The sequence below is a fragment of the Limanda limanda genome, chromosome 18, assembly GCF_963576545.1.
Source record: "Limanda limanda chromosome 18, fLimLim1.1, whole genome shotgun sequence".
NCBI classification, from domain to species: Eukaryota; Metazoa; Chordata; class Actinopteri; order Pleuronectiformes; family Pleuronectidae; genus Limanda; species Limanda limanda.
In genome coordinates, this window is record NC_083653.1 from 8,414,872 (window position 1) to 8,435,831 (window position 20,960).

General features: G+C 44.1%; 1 protein-coding gene across 1 annotated transcript in view; it reads left to right on the forward strand.

Moving 5' to 3' along the window:
* Positions 1-20,104, forward strand: part of foxo3b (forkhead box O3b) — a 43,133-nt gene extending 23,029 nt beyond the window's left edge. Inside the window, exons 3-4 of the mRNA XM_061091143.1 lie at positions 14,458-15,932; positions 16,671-20,104. Coding sequence (XP_060947126.1) covers positions 14,458-15,903 — 1,446 coding nt within the window. The 3' untranslated portion in view covers positions 15,904-15,932; positions 16,671-20,104. The remainder of the gene's footprint in view (positions 1-14,457; positions 15,933-16,670) is intronic.
* The last annotated feature ends 856 nt before the right edge of the window (positions 20,105-20,960 follow it).

Below are 20,960 nucleotides of genomic sequence, written 5' to 3' on the forward strand. Positions count from 1 at the left end.
GACAAAGGCAGGAGTGAGGGAAAGGAGAGGAGGGCCTCTCATGTCCCCGCTGAACCCTCTCTGCACTGGGGGCCCGGTGCCCAAACTCGTACCCCCAAATAACCCCCCCCATCGCCTGGGGGTATTTAAGTTCACGCCACACTCGGGCCCAAAAATAAATACAGAGACTTCATAACAATATACAGTTTGCTTGAACGCCACTAATGAAATTCCAGGAGAGTCGCCATGGCGCTGAGGTTCACTTCAAGCGGCGACGACAGACAGGAGGTGTGTGTTTGCAGAGTTGAGCCAGGCGATGAAAAACAACAATAACGTTCACTGTGTAAAGATAAATAATGAGTTAAATTAGCTTTAATCCATTTGTATAGAAGAAAGAGCCAGGTTTGAAATTGGGGAGGTGTAATCGGATGTACGTGATGCGGAGAAAGAAGGTGAACGAGTACAGTAATGGAGTGGTGCGTCCCTTTTGGACAAAGGTGCATGTTTGAAAACTAATTGCAGTCTGGCTCAAAATCCCTCCGGCATGTCCTCGCTCTCCCACAGACTCTCCGACACTCTGCTATTTGATGTTTTTTTAATAAAAACCCCAGAATGGCCCACAGTTGAGCACATATCTCCACCAAGGCCTAACAGTCCCCTCAAATTCAATCAAGCAGCACCCAAATGCTACACACTCATATAAATGTGTCTGAAATTTGTTTTTCACCAAGATCCATGAATTATTCCCTGAGAAAGTGGTGAAAACGTCCAAAAATCCCCTATATCGCATTGTTAAAGAAAAAAAGAAATCTATCCCCTGATGCAAATTCTTCACATCCTTCCACAAAGTTTCGTGGAAGTCTGTTCAGTTGTTTTTGTGTCATTTTGTTTCCAAACCAACCAACCCACAAATGGACAGGTGAGAAAAACATTACCTCAGTGCCGTAAAAATGCCATGAAGAAATAGCATCGCAGAGAAAAATGAATTATCCCGACAGCGTATTTGCCAAAAGAGCTTTTGTCAGATTATTGTTGTGTTTGCTAAATTTGTTGTCGTTTTTCAGGGTGTGTCAATGTTTAGGATTTTATGATTTTTGCAGTAAATGCTCTAAAAGAGGGTTAGTGTCATACAAGCAGGATCTTTGTGCTCAAGATGAAAAACAGCCAAGAAGCACAAAAGAAAGTGGGCATGTGCTTCTCAGTGCGCCCTCCTATGTCTGTGGTTTTAAATCTCTCTTTAGAGTCAATGTCCGTCTCAAACACACACACACAAACACACACACACACACACACACACACACACACAGATGAAATGAGGGTTTAGTTTTAAGTCCCTCAATGTTTCATTGAATCCAGGAGATTGAGATGTAATTCTTCTTTCAACATCATGAAGGTTTTTAAGAACCTTGCATGAAAAAAGGTCAAATCTATGAATAGAGAAGAAAAAAGCTGCAGAAATTGAACCGCAGCTTTCATTTACATTTACTTGATTATAAATGTGGTAATATATAGAGATGAAAAGCCACAAATTGTGAGCCGAGAGCCAATAAACTGAGAATATACAGTGCGCTGATGGCTGAGCGAGGAGGACGTGTGGATTTGAGCTGACACAGCAGAGTCAAATTTGGCACCGTGACTGTCATCACCATCATCATCATCCCCTTCGACAATGATTAATAAGCTTAACGCACACAAAGTCGACTTGTATGAACAAAAGCTTGGGCATGCACTTTTGTTCATGCACGCACACAAACTCCTGTGCAGCGTTGTACACATGTTATCAGGCATAGTTACATTGGACACACAAACACAGGCACGCACACAGAGACAGACAGTGAACTGGGTCAAAGGGTCATGAGACAAAAGTGTTGCTGTAGAAACCAGGGTTTCAAAGGATCTTCTCCGTTTTTATCACCGCAGACGAGTGAGATCAGATTCACAGGAAGTGATGCAATGACAACAGACGTGAGGGGAGGGGAGCAGAGGGGTGAGAAGGGGAGATAAAGTGTGAGAGTGTGAGTCAGCTGGCATGATTTCAGTTGTATTGCGTTAATTATAAGAAACATCGGACGTCTGGTAGATGTGTCTAAAGGAAACTTTGAGCCACAAACTTTTTGCAGCTCGAACAAAGTAATAAATGCATGTGGAGAAATGGTCGAATGCAGAGCAAGATCGGAGAAGGAAAGTGAGTGAAGGCAAACTGCTGCTCGCTTTCCTTTTGTCTCCGGGCAGGAAGTCACGTGACTCCTCCGAGGGGCAGGGTCTTGGGGCAGCTGAGGAAGAAGGCCGGCTGTTGCTGGGAGAAAAATCTCCCTCGGCGTGTGTTTTAACAGGACGTCTGCATGCAGCCTGTCTCCGCCGCTGGGTGTTTGCCTCACAAAGGTTAAGATCTCTCCATGTGCTAAAACAAACACGTAAAGGACACAGATACTCTGTGTCGGTGTGGAGGTGAGTTTAAAAACCACCTCCCTCTCTCCAGCTGCTCAGCTGGTGTGTAGGAGGAAGGGAGACGAGAGGCCTGGAAGTGCTGACATCAGCAGACACACACACACACACACACACACACACACACACACACACACACACACACACACACACACACACACACACACACACACACACACACACACACACACACACACACACACACACACACACACACACACACACACACACACACACACACACACACACACACACACACACACACACACACACACACACACACACACACACGGTCAAACAGAAACACTTTATAAAGCAGAGGTGCTGGGCAGGCGAGTTAAACGGAGCGATTGACTCCATGAGAAACTGAGACTTTTCTTTTCCCAGTCCCTTCTCGCTGGTTCTGATGTAGTTCAGTGTTAAACCAGCAAGGTCAAAGGTCAAACCGATTCTCGAAACATCTGCAGCATAACTCACCATTGTTGGTTTAATTGACCAGGAGAAAACAATTGTGTTAACAGTTTTTTAAGACAATTCTGTTTTGTTAACATAGCGATTGCATGACGGCAAAGGGTGATCGGCAAAACTAAGAAAACAAAAACACAAATAGTGCAATAAACCAGAAGTATTCTTGACGTGTTTGTCATGGTACAACATATGGTGAGAATCAGTGGTGTGTGTGTGCGTGCATGGTGTACTGTATCTGTTTTTAGCACCATTAGAGTGAAGAGCCCCATGAACACCAGTGGGGCCCCAACACTAATCCAGACCAGATGTGAACTCCACCGCTGCACTCAACACGCACACGCACACGCACACACACACACAAACACACGCACACACACACAGACACACACACACACACACACACACACACACACACACACACACACACTAACGAGTACAAACAAGAAACAGCATGTTGCTGGTTCCAACATTCAAGCTCAACTGGATTGGTAGCCCCACTGTTTAGTTAGCCAACATAATTATCTGTAATGATATTATCTGCATAATCTGTTTGAATGAGATCGTACCTCACCTTCAGCGGAGTTGATTGAAGGTTTGAGAGGTTATTAAACTGTTATTAAACTGTTATTAAACTGTTATTAAACTGCAGAAGTCAACAGGTAGAACATAAGTCTATGCTTCTGCAACCCAAACTGTGTTCTGGAGGTGAAACCTGGTTGTATCCTGGAGGCACGAGGCCGGCTGTGTTGTGGAAACATGGCATCAAGGAGGCCGTGCACCTCAGTGTCACACTCACTACGTTTACATGATGGCAGAAACCCGATTTCGGCCGAAATCGGGTTTCTCTATCCATGGGGGGTTAACTGCTCTATCTCAGGGTACATGGCACTGAGAAATCCGACTCTTGTCCGAAAGCATTTGATACCCCGCTACGATAGGTGGCGCTGTTTTCATTACAGCTAGTGGTGATCCTGCCATTTCCGCTTGACCTCGTCACCACTAGCAACACAAAAACAACAGCAGCCTTCAACTCAGCATGCGAGACAGATGACGAACGGAGAGCAAGGTGAAGCTACGTCCCTCTACATGATGTTGTGCATGTTTACTCTAGGAGTACTGCGAATGCGAACGGCGCATTTGATTAGAATGGTAATGGCGAATGCCGGCCGGCACCGGGCAGCGACATTTTATCTACGTGTCGACTTCCGGGTCACGACCAGGGAGGGAGGGGGGGGGCAGGATCTCAAGCATGCGCAAAGACGTCTTCTCCAGTTGTTGTCTAGCTTCCAGAGTTACATGCGCGCGTTGTCCGATATACAGCCAGATCCGATCTACTTATCTGGGGGTGGTTATCCAACTTCAGTCGGACACAAGAAATCTAGATTTGTGGAGTTACATGACATGGATCTTCGATTGAAACCGGACAACGCCAGAAATCGGGTTTCAATCGGACACATGTAACCGCAGTGACTATAACAGACACACACACACACACACACACACACACACACACACACACACACACACACACACACACACACACACACACACACACAAGCCAGTGGCAGAGTTGTATGTATATCCTCGAGAGCTTGTTTTGATCAGCATACAGTTTGACACCAGTGCAAAATGCAAAGAGCAAATACTATAAATGCCCTCTAGTGTTGAAGTGGAGTGTGAGTAGTTTTTTTTAGTACTTTACATACAAAGTCAATACAAAGACGCAAATAGCTAACCGTTCAGCAACTGTACTTGTGCGGGTAACACCAGGTACGATTTCTCCTCATATTTGGTCTGAACACACAAATACAACTGTCATGAACCGTGACATCGTTCCTCTGCGTGTCGACACAATGTTTTCTTTTACATTTGACTCCCGGCAGATTATGTAAGGCAGCGGTTCTCAACCTTTTTGGCTTTTGGCCGTTTTAGATCGAAGCAAAGTCTAGTTTGTGACTGCGTGTCAGAGGTTATTATTCAATGTGGACATGAGCTGTGAGAAGTTCAACAAAAAAGTGACGTCTTCCCTTCAGGATGGTTTCATTTTTTCAAGATTTTACGAGGCGAAAGTATGTTGAAAGTTTATTAGAACCACAAAAACTTGAAAACTTTAATTTGGAACCACTGAAGCCCTCTCTTTTGAGCTGATGGTTCAAATGCAATTACGCTTTGTAATTATTTGTAATACTTTTGTCAGTAATTGTTTAATAATGTTATACTGATTGGAATTGGTCATTTCAAAATAAAGGGGCTTAGCTGTTCAGAGAAACGGAAGACAGTATAAAAGTCAAAAAAGCGAACGGATCTGATCTGAAAGAACCGATAACGATCAGGGAAGAAATAAATTTGTCATTTCCTTTGGGTGCAGAAGATTTACGGCCGGTGACCAGAACTAAATTTTATCTTCTGAGAAAAACTCATGACATACAACTCTCTGCTGGAAGAGTTGCAGCTTTACTTTGTAATTTAGTCTGATATCTGTATTTCTACTGAAAAAATCAGAGCTCTTTCATGAAACTTTTCCATATTTCCAGTGTATCAGTGTCCTCAGTTCACCCAGGTGCTGCCATTTTGTTCTGTGCAGAACACAATCTGGTTCTCAGTGGAAATACAAGTATGCAGGCAGGGCAGAGTGGCGTTAAGGGAGGCGATAAACCTCAGTCAACCCCTGACCCGAGCTACACCCATAAAAACAGCATGTCCTTTTCCCCACCGTCACTTCCTCCCTCCGTCCCCTCACTTCTCTTTCCCTCGCTCCTCTTCTCCTGCTTCTTCTTCAATTATTGAAGTAAACTGTCTCAATCTCCATGGGTTTTGCTTTCTTCTTGTTTCCCATACGCTGAAGGTCCGAAATGTTCCTCCAGATAAATACACAGGAATGATGTATTCACCATGATTACTTTAGTTCTTCCTCCTTGTACAAATGGTGTTCTATTAGAGGTGTGGTGCTTTCAGTTTATGGCATCACCTTTTCACTTCAGCCATCTCTAAATACTAAACTTCCCATGAGCCTCAGTGGCTGCAGCTTTGAAGAACAAGCCATGAATAAAATACCTCATAATACTTTCACAGTTGATCAAAAAATTAAATGAAACGAATCACATTAGCCAAACGTTTTTTTGTTGTTGAACCATATCAACATATTATATGTTGATCAAATGTTCAGGACTTTTACTTTGAAATTCCCGGATGCCAAAAATAAACGCCCTTGACGTAGGTCTGAGGTTTGAGGTGTGGATGACGAGCTCATTTCCCAACTGTTTTCCTTGACACCTGCACCAAGTTTTCCCGCAGGAATATCAACATTCCTCCTACTGATAATTAGATATGATAGTGCCCCCCCCCCCTTCTCCCTCGATCCCGCCACTCCTCTGTGCCTCTCGTATCACATGGCGATGTAATTAATCTTATAGTCACCCCTGTTAGTCTTGATAGTAAGGGAGCCCTCTTGTTCTCTGTCTATCCCTCTGACGTCCCTCTGTACTCTTCATCTAACAGTGTCTCTCTCTCTCTCTTTCTCTATCTCTCTCTCACGCACTCATACTCACATAGTTTGAATGTCTCATTAATCACCTGTACACACAGAGGAGCTCTGTAATGCATACCGCTGGGGTTATTGGTGGTCGGCCTGTCTTTTTCACCCTTCTCTCTCTGTACTTATGTACTTTCCGCACCACCAAGTCCACACCGCTGTGCTTTCATCCGGACTGCGTGTGTTTTCGTGTGTATTAGCGTGCGTCTGTCATCAGCGTGCTCATAAACCGGGCTAAATACGATAATCGCAGCTGGCAGACTTGCCCTCTGGTGCGTCTCTATTTATAGATGTCCCATGTTGAAATACTTGAAGTTCTTAAAAAGGGCAACAAGTCACCACGCTGCCATCGCCACCGTCATCATCATCGTGCCAGGGCAGAGGATCTGTCAGCCACTGGCCCACCGACTAACCCAAACAACATTCATGAAACTTAAATCCACCAGAAGTTTAGCACCATTTTTACGATATATTATTATTATTAGATGTTCTCTCTGACTGTATTTATAGGCTCAGTGTCCTGGGTGTATTTTTTTTATGTGTAAAAGATTTAACTAGCATTTCAAAAGATATACTTGTGAAGTAAAAATGCACCGAACCACTTTTCTGTTTCTGTTTCGATCCAAAACCAAATACCTATACTGATACCGATACCATTGCTATACAGAAACCAATGGTGGTGGTGATGATGGTGGTGGTGATTAAGAGGAATAAAGAAGATAATTGTACATTTGACAGGCAAGTTACAGAGTATTTAGGCTTTATAATAAAATTGTCCTAAGCTCACCCCTAATTTTCCCACTGTAAAGACAATGTAGGTCATTGTAAGCAATACTGCAAAATCACAGGATTTATAAGGATCAATTGGACAAAGAAGCTAAATGTACCAGGTATTTATTAGCATGAGAGCTAACGGAGACTTTTGTATTTGGTTGTTGGTCTGAAATAGTTTCTGAGTTGAATTTCCAGATGAGTGAAAGGATCCAAATGATTATTCCCGCGACAAGTATACGTATCATGACAGAATATTAGACCCACGCGCTGCAAACTTTATCCGCATGCGTGTGTGTGTGTTTGCTCTTGGCAGGAGCAGCTCCTCCGTGGCTTAAGGACTCTATGTCCTGGAACTCGGGTTGATAAAACCCAGCAGGGACATCCTGTGTCGTCCCAAAGCAAAGCTGTACTGAACTGAAACAAACAATATGTGCATCAACGTACATTGAGTGTGTGTTCCTCTTATCTCATCTCCAGTTTTTTCCTTTTTTGGCTTTGAAGAAAGAAATATGATTTTGATTTTCTGGATCCAAATCATGAGGATATCTAGTGATGTATTTCCCACACAGCAGCTGTTTCTTGCTTTTAATATCCCTGATCCTCCTTCCAGTGTGTGTTGGTGTGTGTCTGTCTGTGTGTGTGTGTGTGTCTATGTGTGTATCGAATTTCCCACCGTGACCATGAGCCACATGCTCTATAGGAACTGAGGTGACCGTACAGCACTGATCAAAACACACTGACCCACTGACGCCTCGCTCCAGGATAACGTGACGAGCCAAGCCTTTAAAACGGCGAGCACTGATTGGCTCTCAGAGGTGGGATGGGTCGACCAACTCCCCCACCTCAGGCGATCTGATTGGAGGAAACAGGAGAGTAAATAGGGAGGTTTTTTTGAGCATGTGGCCTGACACAACGCTGGATACACTAGATCCAGGCAGAGGGAGAAGAGAGGGAGAGGAAGACATTGCAATAGTGAGGTCTCTGCGATGACAAGAGGGGGCTTTTTTCATGATTGAGCAAGGTCACGATTCTTGGAAAGCAGTGTGTGTGTGATTGCGGGTTTGTGTGCGCGTGTGTGCGTGTATGTTTCCATGAAAACGTTAATCAATTCACAAAACGAGGAGCAGCAGGGCGAGTACAAGCAGAAATATACGCAGAATGAGGTGTAACATGATTCCTCCTGCCAAGCTCCAGATCCCCATCCAGCGTGTACACACACACACACACACACACACACACCCATAAATATAAAGTTAAACACACAATCTGGGACACCGAGCCGCTGGCCGGGAAACGCACATATGATTGAGGAGAATGGAATGTTCTGTCTGCAGTCCAGAGCTCAGGGCTGCTGGAACCCAGACCAAGTGTGTGTGTGTGTGTGTGTGTGTGTGTGTGTGTGTGTGTGTGTGTGTGTGTGTTTCTGTGGCTGTGTTAGTGTGTCTGTGGGTGTGTGTGTGTGTTTGTGCAGGGTCACAGTATAAATAACCATCCTCTCGCTGCAGCGTTAACGTAGACCAGCCGGGCTGTTTATTTATAAACTGGCTCATACGTGTCAGAGACCTGCATGTTGTCTGTGCCCGCACCTCACACCTCACAATACACTATCACAATCCTTGAGGAAAACATTAATACAAGAGAATATTTCATGCGCTCGCTGTATAAGTCAAGAAGTTTGTCTCTATATTCATCAGCTGATTTTTCCAAATACAGATTAGTTACACATCTTTATATACTATTGTGAACCATTAAATATAAACAGAAGTATTTCAAAATAGTTTGTTTGTCTTGAGGCGGTGTCTGAGAAAAAAATCCAAATACAACCTGTTTCTAGGGTACAGTTATACACTTCAATGTACATTAGATACTTCATATATTTTATTATTTTGTCTCTTTTTTTAACTACATCAAGCTCTGGATTTTAAGGGGATTTGTTGTTTTTCCAAATCTTCTGCTCTTGTTTAATAAACCAAACTGTTCATCTTTTTTTTTTTTTCTCGTATATTAAAAACAAAACGACAAGCTCCTTTGACTCTGTCCAGCCTTGCGAACTTTTTCTATTCGTCATGTATCTGTTATTGATTTTTTCGGTTGCTTCCTGTCACCTCACACACAAAGTTCATCTTATTTACATTGGCTAAAAAGAAAGAAAACATACAGGACAGACGAGTTTCATTTTAACCTGCAGCCCATCGTCCCTCCTTCATCTCAAATGGTAACTAATGCTGCGCAACTTGTCTACTTGACCCAGCAGCGGTCACTGTTGACATTAGACTCAAATTAGTGCTGGTTTACATAATGACTGATAAAGTGCGGTTCTGTTTGGCCATGACTCACACACACACACACATACACACACACACACACACACACACACACACATGCACATGGTGTCAGCGGGTGGTTAAGTACACCAGAGGTGTGAGGCTTAGGTCACAGAGTTTGTCCAATCGTGGCAGTGAAACAAGGTCAAAGGGGAGGGTCTAGGGCACATGAAGCTCAAAGCACTATGACCTTTGACCCGGAGCTATCTCTTGACTCTATGACACTGTGACCCTCTGACCTAACACTTTCCCTGCAGTACAGCACATGAAGAGCTGTGTGCTGAGTTTCTTGTACACGTGTGTGTGTGTGTGTGTGTGTGTGTGTGTGTGTTTTCTGTGAGTATTTCCTCACTCCCAGAGGTGAGGAAGGTCAGGTGTGACCAGTAAAAATGTTTCTCTCAGGCTCCAACAAACAAGAAGAACCAGATGACGTGAAACCATTTCATACATTTGAGTTCAGATATGTGCTGTAGCTGGGTGATGAAATACACTGGCAACACTGTGCAGTCCCTCCCTGCTCTGCACTGCCTGGCTACGCACACCAATTTCCATCCACCAATCACCACAGCAGAAACTGGCACAGCTACATCCAATTAGAGAGCATCCTTAGAATCATCTCCACCAATCGGAAGGATTTGCTTCTGAAGGACCTAGTGGCAGTAAATTTCTTCACATTTACAACATGCATCTGGGGTAATAAATTGATCTAATTCCCTCAGAGCCGCCTGGAAATCTCTTTAAAACACCTTATTTTCTTTTTAGCTTGCACACACCTACTACATTCAGATTTACATAAATGCACAAAAAAATAGGAGTTCCCACCTACGCACCTTAAAAAAATCTGAATAATGAGACAAAGGAGAGGGAGAGATTCCTAGCGTGGTTGCTGACAGTGATTAATTGTTCCCACATGTTGCTGATGGACAAAAAGGCCTCTGTGTTCCTGGGCTCTGGCCGCAGCTGGTGCGCACACGCACACAGACACACACACACACACACACACACACACACACGCACACACACACACACACACACGCACACACACTCACACACATACACACACACGTACACACGCATACAGCTGGGGCCCGTCTTACAAAGCAAGTTCAGCTTTGTCAGGCTACTTTAAGTTAGATGGCTTCAAAAATGTAACCCTGGTGAACCTGGACAACCGGTCTCATGAACAACTGATTCTCAGCTTTTCTAGTTTTGTAAAGCAGCAGCAGCAGTGAAATGGTAAATGCTTCTTATTTATACTGGTGCCTTGACCACTCTGATGACCTTTTGAAAGCATCATTCACATCATTCAGTGCATCTTTGTGCATCCATCACACATCACAAACACACTGTCGGCAAAGCCATCAGTGAGGCCCAAGGACACGTAGAACGAGAGAGACTGGGATCGAACCTGTGGACCCTTTGTGGATGAACTGCTCTTCCCCCTAAGCCAATTAATGGATATAGAAAACCTTTATTTGATGTCAGATAAAAGGAAGGGGGGGAAAATAAGGTCAAGAGAGAACATTTACTAAAACAATTGTAAACAAGTAGCCGTCCAGCGTGAAGAGTGTAATTATCCATTGCTAAGCTCTCGCTGCAAGCTGTAGTAGTGCATGTGTGTTATTTAGCTCTTGTGGCTGCATGGAAGGAGTTATGAATCATAGCTGCTGTCTCAGTGAGCTGTTTTTATTAATGGGCTTTGGGAATACCCCAGAGGAGCTACAGCAGTAAGCATACAGTTCCCCACTCACGCAGAGGAGGGCCATGGACAAGTACACACGAAGAGCATACATTCGTTCTGCTCCATGCACCCATACGGTGGATGTGAAATGAAATGCTGCTTGTGGTGTTTTACATTTAAAAAATCGAAAAAAACGTTTCATGGAGTTATAAGTTTTATCCAGAATAACTGGGTTTGTGCATCTAGTTAGTTGGAGGATCTGCTGGAAATATTCAGTTAAACCGATTTATACCACACGTTCCCTTTTTCACATTGCTGTCGCCCTTTTTTCTCACCTTCGCTCACAGTGGCCACCTATTTTTTTCCTTTATCACTCTTTCTTTACTTGCGTACATCCTGCTTCCTTTTTTTATTGCTGCTGCATCACATCGAGTATCATCGCACCTGACATTTGGCGGATGCGAGCGGTGGCACGGAAAAGAGAGATTCAACAAGTGGTGCTGTTGGAGCGGGAGGGGTGGGGGGGGCTTGGATTAAAAGAGCACGGGACGGACGGAGTGGGGGGGGGGAAGGATTGATGAAGTGTCAGGTTCTGGCAGGTAAATGTTTACAGCAGCGAGAGAAGGGAAAGCACATTCCATTCATTCTGCTCTCATTCAGCCAACCAGAAGTTCTCCTCTTTCCTTTACAAAGTCCGTCCATTATTTACATGTGCCTGGCAGCTGGAAACATTTAGCGATTGTGTTTGTGTGTGCGTGTGTGTGTGTGTGTGTGTGTGTGTTGTAAAATATTCAGTAATAAAGCAGCATTACGTCATGCCTCGAGAGATGCTGGCAGAGGATAAACACTGGTCTCCCTGGTATCTCTTCTCATCTTACCTCATTTAACAGAACACACCCACACACGCACACACATAAACACTTTGAGAACGTACATTCACATGCGCACACCAGTCACCATTACTTGCAGCTTTTTACGGATTTGCTATTGCACAGTTCTTGCTACAAACAGTACACATGTCTATTGCATTTGCTCTCAAAAGACTCAAGAAGCTACAAGTTCAAAATTGTATTTCAAGACACACATGCTGATGTTTATACTCAAATACACACACTCACGATGGGTCAGAGGTTCAGTTTGGCCCCAGAGATCTGACGTGCCAGCGTAGCGTTCACAAATGTAACTTAAACCGACTCGGTCTCCTCTCTGATTGAACTGCTTTTGACCAGAATAACAATCCAGACCAGATTGTCTGTAAACTGTTGCCCAGGAAAGACGGGACTGCTTCATGGAAAACAATATTGTGATTCCCATAAAAAATGAGAAAATGTTGGCCCTCGCCGGTTTGAACCCTGAAATCTGTTCTCTTTCAGGGAGTAAAAATATACATAGCAGGAAAACAGAGAAGGGAAAATGCTTGCGTGTTGTGGATGGCGGTTGGCTTGTTTATATGAGAGGATATAGCATAGCCCCAGCGTCCCTCAGGACCCATAAGAGCTGCGTGTTTGTGAAACAACAGAAACTGCGGAAGAGGGAGGGGGTATGGAAAGAAAAGGAGACTGAGGCAAAATAACGAATTCAACAAGGTCTTGAGTGGGAAGGAAAGGAAGTAAAAACAAGTTAGGTCATCATCACATATCCAGATTCGTAATTTCCCCAAAAGTAATAAGTGTAAGTGTTTGTCCCATTTCTCAACACGTGTGCGTCTTCATTGTCGTGTCATATAAGAACCGTGAAATGTTGTGTTGTTGAGTAACCAGATGGCTGCATGTGTGTGTTTGTGTGGGTGTCTGTGTGTGGGGGGGGGGGGGGGGACAAGATGGACATGTGTATGTGCATTGGTGTAATTTACAGACCGAGTGAGGTTGGAATTTCGAGACTTAAATAACTGTAAAGCCAGAGCTCACAACATACAGTTCTTCTTTTAACCGGTGCTAATCAAATTAGTGACTGAAACAAAGTGACATGTGAATGCTTTATATTGTGCAAGTGGAAACTCATAACGACTTTAAACATTAAAAGTTACGAGGCCTACGTTTTTTTTTCAAATAGTACTTTGTGAAACAGCTGTTTCTTAGCTTTGTGTCTATTCTTGTGTGTTTTGTATTAATCCACTTTGGTGGCATTAAACTGAAATATGTGGCTGTTCCCTAATCACAACTCCGATAATTATTGTTCATCTGGGACAAGGAGAGAAATAACATCCTGGTGTAAAGCAGGTGTAATGTTTACTGTGTTAGCATGCCAACGCTTCCTTATTAGCATGAAACACAACAACACGGACTGATGGGAATGTTGTAGGGGCTAAATATTTGGTCATGAACCAAACCAGCATCCTGAGGTGAACATGGATATGAGTGTCAGTTTTCACAGCAGCAGTTTGGATATTTCACTCAAACCACAAATGTCCATCTTGTGTTTGTGAAAGAGGAAATAATGGAAAAGTCTCTAGGCTTCATTTTCTAGGTACCGAGAAAGTTACCTGATAGGCTGCTAGCACGGCTTAATGTGTGTAAAACCGTGTGTAGAAGATTATCCATCTGACAACTATTTATGTAAACAAAGGCAGCAGCGAGGCAACAAAGGATTCAACAGGGTTCTTCTATCACAGTTTTGACCTTCTGTGTGTACATACAGCACAGCTCTGTGAAAGTCTTGATCATTACCAGGGGCTGTCATGTGCACCACTTCCCTAACAATGAGCCTCTTTGGTTCGCACAACGAAGGAGCTCAGAGTTGATCAATACACACCAGCCATGAGTCACACACAGGGGTGCACAGACACACATGATCTGACACAGAATGTGATTCTTACGCAACACTGGCTCTTTGTATGTATCATTCATAACGAGGCAGACGCCCGATTCTAAACCATTATTGCTCTTTTCTCTTTTATAGTCACAAGACAAACGCTACACTGGGAACAATGCAGGCATCAGCTCTGAATGCTGCTGCATGTTAGTGTGTTCCTGTCTATATTTAGTGAAACAATTGAAACAATGGGCTTTTTGCTTTGGGTGTCTATTCACCAAGAGCAACTGTTCATGCTGCTGTAGAATCAGTGGTGCTGGGTGGTTTATGGATGAGTGTTGTTGGATTTGATGAGGCGTATTCATTGAATGTTTTATTGGCAACAGGATAGAAAGAGTACAACGGATCAATATTGATGACAGTCATTGTTTGTGAAATTGCTTCTAAAGTATTTTGCACACATTGCTCACCACAACCTCCTCTGCTCCTCTCTTGTGTTACAGAACTCCATCCGACACAACCTCTCCCTCCACAGCCGATTCATTCGGGTCCAGAACGAAGGAACAGGGAAGAGTTCCTGGTGGATGATCAACCCAGAAGGAGGGAAGGGCGGCAAGGCTCCTCGACGCCGTGCAGTCTCCATGGACAACAGCAACAAGTACACCAAATCCGCCCGTGGCCGTGCTGCCAAGAAGAAGGCCGCCCTGCAAGCTGCGGCTGCTGCAGCTGGTGAAGGCGGTGGAGACAGTCCTTCAGGTCTCTCCAAGTGGCCCGGAAGCCCGACGTCACGCAGCAGTGAGGAGCTGGATGCCTGGACAGACTTCCGCTCCCGTACAAACTCCAATGCCAGCACTGTAAGCGGTCGCCTCTCACCAATTCTGGCCAACCCAGAGTTAGATGAGGTGCCCGATGATGAGCCACCTCTTTCGCCTATGTTTTACTCCAGTCCTGGCAGAGCCCTTTCTCCTAGCATCCCCATTCCAAATGGGAAAGCTGCGCCAGCTGAGCTGCCCCGCCTGGCAGACCTGGCAGGTACAATGAACCTGAATGATGGACTCACGGATGACCTGATGGATGAGTTGCTGGAAAACATCAACCTGGTGCCAACTTCTCCCACCCAGACTCCTCCAAATGGGTCCTCAGGGTTCAATTTTGGGTCCAAACCCACCGGGTTAGGCTCACCTACCACCGTCTCCTCTCCACCGTCCAACTCTTCTAATGGTGGAGTAAACGGCTTCAGTAACTCCATCTTCGGCCCCCACACAACAAGTTCCTCTCTACGTCCGTCCCCCATGCAGACCATCCAGGAGAACAAGCAGACTACTTTCTCCAGCATCAGCATGTCTCGCTTTGGTAGCCAGACACTACAAGACCTGCTCAACTCCGACAGCCACAGCCACAGTGATGTCATGATGACACAGTCTGACCCGCTGATGTCACAGGCCAGCGCTGCAGCCGTCATTTCGCAGAACTCTCGCCGTGGCCTCATGCTCCGCAATGATCCTGTAATGACCTTTGGAACTACCGGAGGACTTCAGGGCAGCCAAGGTGAGCTGCTGCAGAGTAACAACCACAACCAAAGCTCCCTGAGATCTTTAAACGGAGGCCTGAACCTTGCCAATGAGGCTAACACTTTGGCTAATGTTAAGCAGCATCTCTTGCTCTCGCCATTGGGAGGAAATGGGTCTTCCTCCATGCAGATCGACACCTCGATCTTCCTGAATGGAACAATCAGCAGCAGTGGGGGGATCTGTCAGGACCGTTTCCCCACCGACCTGGACTTGGACATGTTCAACGGCAGCCTGGAGTGTGATATGGACTCCATCATCAGGAATGAACTGATGGACGCAGATGGCCTGGACTTTAATTTTGACTCACTGGCCAACATGAACGGAGTCAGCAACTTCACTAGCACCAAGCAGACCTCCGAGAGCTGGGTACCTGGCTGATATGCTCAGGCCAGGAGGGAGCAAAGCAGGTATGTTTGTTTTTAAATGAATGTAGTATGTGAACATATCTTCTTAGATGTAGGAATTAGGGAAACAGTATTTCCGGGCCCCTTTTGTCAAAGAAATCTTAATTTGCATCTGCATAAGTTACATTTGGCGATTATGCTCTTTTCTTGGACCTGCCTGCCCTTCCAAGTGCATAGGTTTAAGGCCTTAGACAGAGAGGGCACCCTTCTCCATCCTTCCATGTGCCGACATGGAAAGATTAAGACAGAGAGGGCAGCAGAAAGACCCCCGAATGGAAACAGAGCCGGCATCAATGACAACAGAAATGTTATTGAATAAATCAAACACAACGTGAAAAGGGGGGAGCTGGGGTGGAGGTGGGTTGCAAAACGGCTTGGGGAGGAAGCAGCCGGGGTTGGCAGGCTGAAGCAGCTGAAATAAGGAGCCTTGTTTGAGCTTTGCCAATGAATACATGGAAGGTAGTCAGCTGAGCCATCAGCTGATGTGGGCTGGCTTTGAGATCAGCTGCTGTAGCTGTCAGGTGAGCTGAGGTTGACTTCGTGGCTGTAATGGCACCATGGTGACTGAGCACTCACTTATCACTGCAAATTAACCGTGTACAGAGGATTGGTGGTGACCTGGTCAGTTTTACAACAGAGCTAATTGATGCATCCCTAGAAATGGTTGACATTAAGTTACGATTGTTTTGAGGTACTGCACAGATACTCAGAAATAAAGTTCTACTCTCTTTCTCTCCCCAGGTCTGAACTGTGTACTGCAAGAGAAGATCAGATGTACAACATCCTTTTTGCCAAACCTGCCATCAGCACAACGTAAAATACAAACCCTATGTTTACAGAAGAAGACTTCCTCTCGAGAGCTTTACCTTTGCTCCCACACTGGTGAACTATGAGCGATCTGACAGACTCTAGTGATGCTGCACATATAAGCCCTCAACGCCTCCTGTGAAACAACAACAAAAAGAAGGAAAGCTACGTCAAACAATCACAACAAACTCACAAATCTTAGGGTTATGCAATTTTCCTTTGACACCCAGTCTGTTGATATCAATAAGAGACTCTGCCTATCAGAAGGGGTTTCAGGCGAAAAACGAAAGGACAAAATATCAAGCAAAGACGGAAGATGTGCACAGTGCAGTTATTCCCGTTGAAGATATTAAAAAAGTAGAAAACGTGTAAAGTGAAAAAATCAAGAAGTTATGTGGTGTAAATCCTTGGACGTGTTATGTTGAAAAGAAATCCCTCTGTTCTCACCTAGTGATTTTAAATGTTCAGTGTTTTTTTGTTTTGTTTCTGCATCATACATGTCTGTACAAAGAGAACTGGTGTATTGATAAAATGAAAAGATGGAAATAGAGTATGTTACTCATTGAGCAGCCACACATCCACACACACACAGACAAACTTACACGCTGGCCCCAGTTTGCAAGATATCAGAACCGTAGAAGTTAAACTTGCTCGATAAAACGCCATGCACGACCCATTTAGTTCTTATATCATGCTTGAAGTAAACTGCAACATAATGAGGGTTGTATTACAATTAGCTTCATAATACAATAAAAAATATTCTACTTTTTTTTGTGTATATCTAACTGTAAAAAATGTTAAAAAGTCTATAGGAAGAAAATCTCATCGTGGATATTTGTACAGTGCAGGGCAGTGGGAAGTTCAAGAAGGAAGGGTTGGGGGGGGGGTATTGTCAGTCTTTTCTTTGTTTTCTTCGCGTCTAGTGAATTCTGTTAAGGTCGTTTATCACAGCATATGATGTAGCCAAAATGAATACCTGTGTCCGAGGGTTGTGAACATTTCCACACCATAACAGGTGCTATTTAAACAGTGTTGAATCCTGTCCTGAGAGCAAGCCGTGCATTTAGTTATTTTTTTGTTTGCTTTTTCCTGTTTCTACCCATGACCTGCAGAAGCCCAAAGCTGCAGCCACATGTAGCACGGCGAGGTCGAATCCGTAGACGGCGGCGAGAGCAGGGTTTTTAGGCTCATTCCTCTAGAAGCCATTTGTTTCTCGAGTAAAAACAATAAGCTATCTCTGTATATTGCCAAATTACTTGAAACAAACAGTAGGATATGCTGGCAGCCAAATCACAGCACGCACATGCACACACACACACACCCATATACAGTATATATATATATATATATATATACTCCAGTCACCTACATAGATAGAAAAAAATAATACCAGGGATCTGTGTTAAGCTCTGCTGTTTTCTTGAAATGAGCTTGTGGGGCTTGTTATGCATATATATATAGAATCACTCAGGGGGGAAAGGGAGGCTTCCCGTTTAAATAGCATCAAGTCACATTCTAATGGTATTTTGACATTTCTTGATTGAAAAAAAAAAAACAGTAATGCTTTGTGTTTGTGAACTTGTATCCTGTGAACTTTTGGCCGTTGCGATGAAGAGGAGGAAGCGAGATAAATGTCAGACTTCACGCAGTCTGTTATTTTTTCGTTTTGGTGTCATAGCCGTTTCTCCTCTTGTCGGACTCGTGACACACATACACACATCCCCTCACGGACCCGCCTGGTGCTCCTGCAGGTGACTTCCTGTTTCTCCTGAGTAAGTGAGTGTGTGTATGTGTGTGTGAGCGCGTGTGTGTTTATCTGTCGTGTGTATTTTCTGTTGAATTAATCTCACAATGATGTGTAACCCCTCACTATCCCTCATGGTGCATACAGCACAGCCGACTGTATGCATGCATGTATTTATGCATCATGAACTGTGTGAAATGCATATATACTCGCTGTATGTCTTTATGTAGGCTACTCGTGTAGTATTTGACCCTTGGATTTTGTGATACCTCTAAAGGTTAAGTTGAAGAAATAATGAACAACCAGGTAGAAGGGAACACTGTTACCAGTGATTTAATTGTTGAACCAGATTTTGAAAATGGTGGAACGCACCATTGACGTAGCATCTGGAAACCCTGGTACCCCATCTCTGTCCGGGGTAGTGACATGAAGTGTTTGACCCACTGTGTATAAAGTGTACAGATGTGTGTATATCACTTTGAGGCCAAGGGAGAGGCGTGCGCGTGCATGGTTGCCTAGAATGATCTCCTGTGCTATCTGAGGTTTAGTGCATGACTTAGCTGTTCCCCCTTGACCCTGCCAATGGTGCCGTCCCTCGACAGAAATTGTAACACAGAGAAGGACCCTGTATCAAACGCACACTCTGTTTCAATTTTTTTAAATCAGGGCTTACAGAGCAGCACTTGAACCCCCCTCTTGCATTTGAGGGGTTTATTATTACAGGTGTGTGAACATTGACACAGACACGGGGAAAAGCCTCTTTTAACGGACGTTCCTCAGCCTCGCACTTGTATTTATTCCACCTGGGGTGGAGTAGGCTCACGTCCCGGTGCTTTCAGTGAGCCGCTAGTTATGAACTTGACACGTTTGAAACATCACCCGACAATGAGCTGGAATTTCCTACATCATGTCACATTTCAAAATTTGTTTGTTTTTTTGTTTGTTTTTCTGGGGGAGGGGGGGTAGGGGGAATCCTGAGCCATCACCCGAACTGCTAAGCATTTGAATGTATCTACACTGACTGTGCAGAATATTGCTTTAATCCTCCTGTGAAGACTGACAAGGTGAATCCAGGGAATGCTCTAATCCCTTCTATTTAAAGAAGGGTTATTGATCCCTGATAAACTGCAAAGGCGATCTCAATCGCAGGAGAGTGTTGCTTACATTTTGTACATTCAGTGCATTCAAACGTTTTTTTGGCTTTTTCGGGGAGATAGTTTAGTCACAGTGGAGCAGGCCTTCCACACAGTCAGTCAGTGCTACTACTTCATTGAAGTACAGGTCTTCTCTTCTTGTGCTCAACACACACACACACCTGCAGCACAACACGTGCAACTTTAATGCTGAGAAAAACAATAAAAACAATAGAAGAGACATACCACTAGATACCTTAATCACCTTTTTGGACATTTCCTTTTCATGATCTTGAACTTTTTCCATCCTTGTAAAGAGGCCCAGTCCAGCTCCCATCCTTACGCCCTCTGAACTTTGCCCTTTATTAATCTTGCTTCTTCTCGACTTGATGTTAGTGGGTATTTTTCCTGTGTATTCCATTTTGAATTGTAATCTAGTTTGTATAAGAAATGGCGCGCATGTAAATAAAGCTTGGTGAGGCTCCACACCCTTTCCGTGTCCTTCTCCTAACTCATTCTGTTTTTTATTGCTGCATAAATACAAAACAGTTATTCAGAAGTTCACAGCTCGTATCACAACAAGAGGAATTTCCAGCTCAGCAAGGAAAACGCAGCAGCCCTCATCTGCCTCACATGTGCTGTTAATTCACAAGATAACTATCCAGCTGTGCGTTTGTGTCTTGTGCGTGAACATATTTAACCTCACACTCCCTCCAGAAGATAAATCTCTCTCTCTCATGTCAGTCTGGAGGGATCGAAACAGCCAAACAACAACCATGTTCTTCTCAAGTTCCTGGAAGTCCTCTTGCACAATGTTTGTTGTGTGTGAGGCAGCATTAAACGAGAGCAGACACACAGCAACCCCCCCCTGATACCTGACACTGGGCTGGGTGCTTTTGCTCGGTTGTTGCGAAACATAAAGAGAAACAGGGGGGCAGTCAGATCTGGGGTGTTGTGACTTTCTCTCCAAAGTCTTAACTTGCATGTTTGAAACCTCCCACAGACGCAAACAACATGGAACACAGACCCTGACCTGGCCGCTGCTCTGACAGTCTGCTCCGTATTCCCCTTCCTGTCTTCCCCCTCTTCATGTGTGTGTAATTATGTGTGCATTGTTAGGATTTGATGACAACTGACTTTTTAATAATTCTATTTCTGCAAAACGTTTGAAAGAAATCTCACTCACAGGAGCATCTGTTTTGTCTTCTTAGGGAAAATATACTAATATATAGTATTTAAATAACAAAAAAGTGTTCATGAAAACATGATTTCTCATTAAATGAGTTTCTGAAGTCAATCCCACAATTATTCCATTATCTATCTATATATATGATATAAGTAAGATGA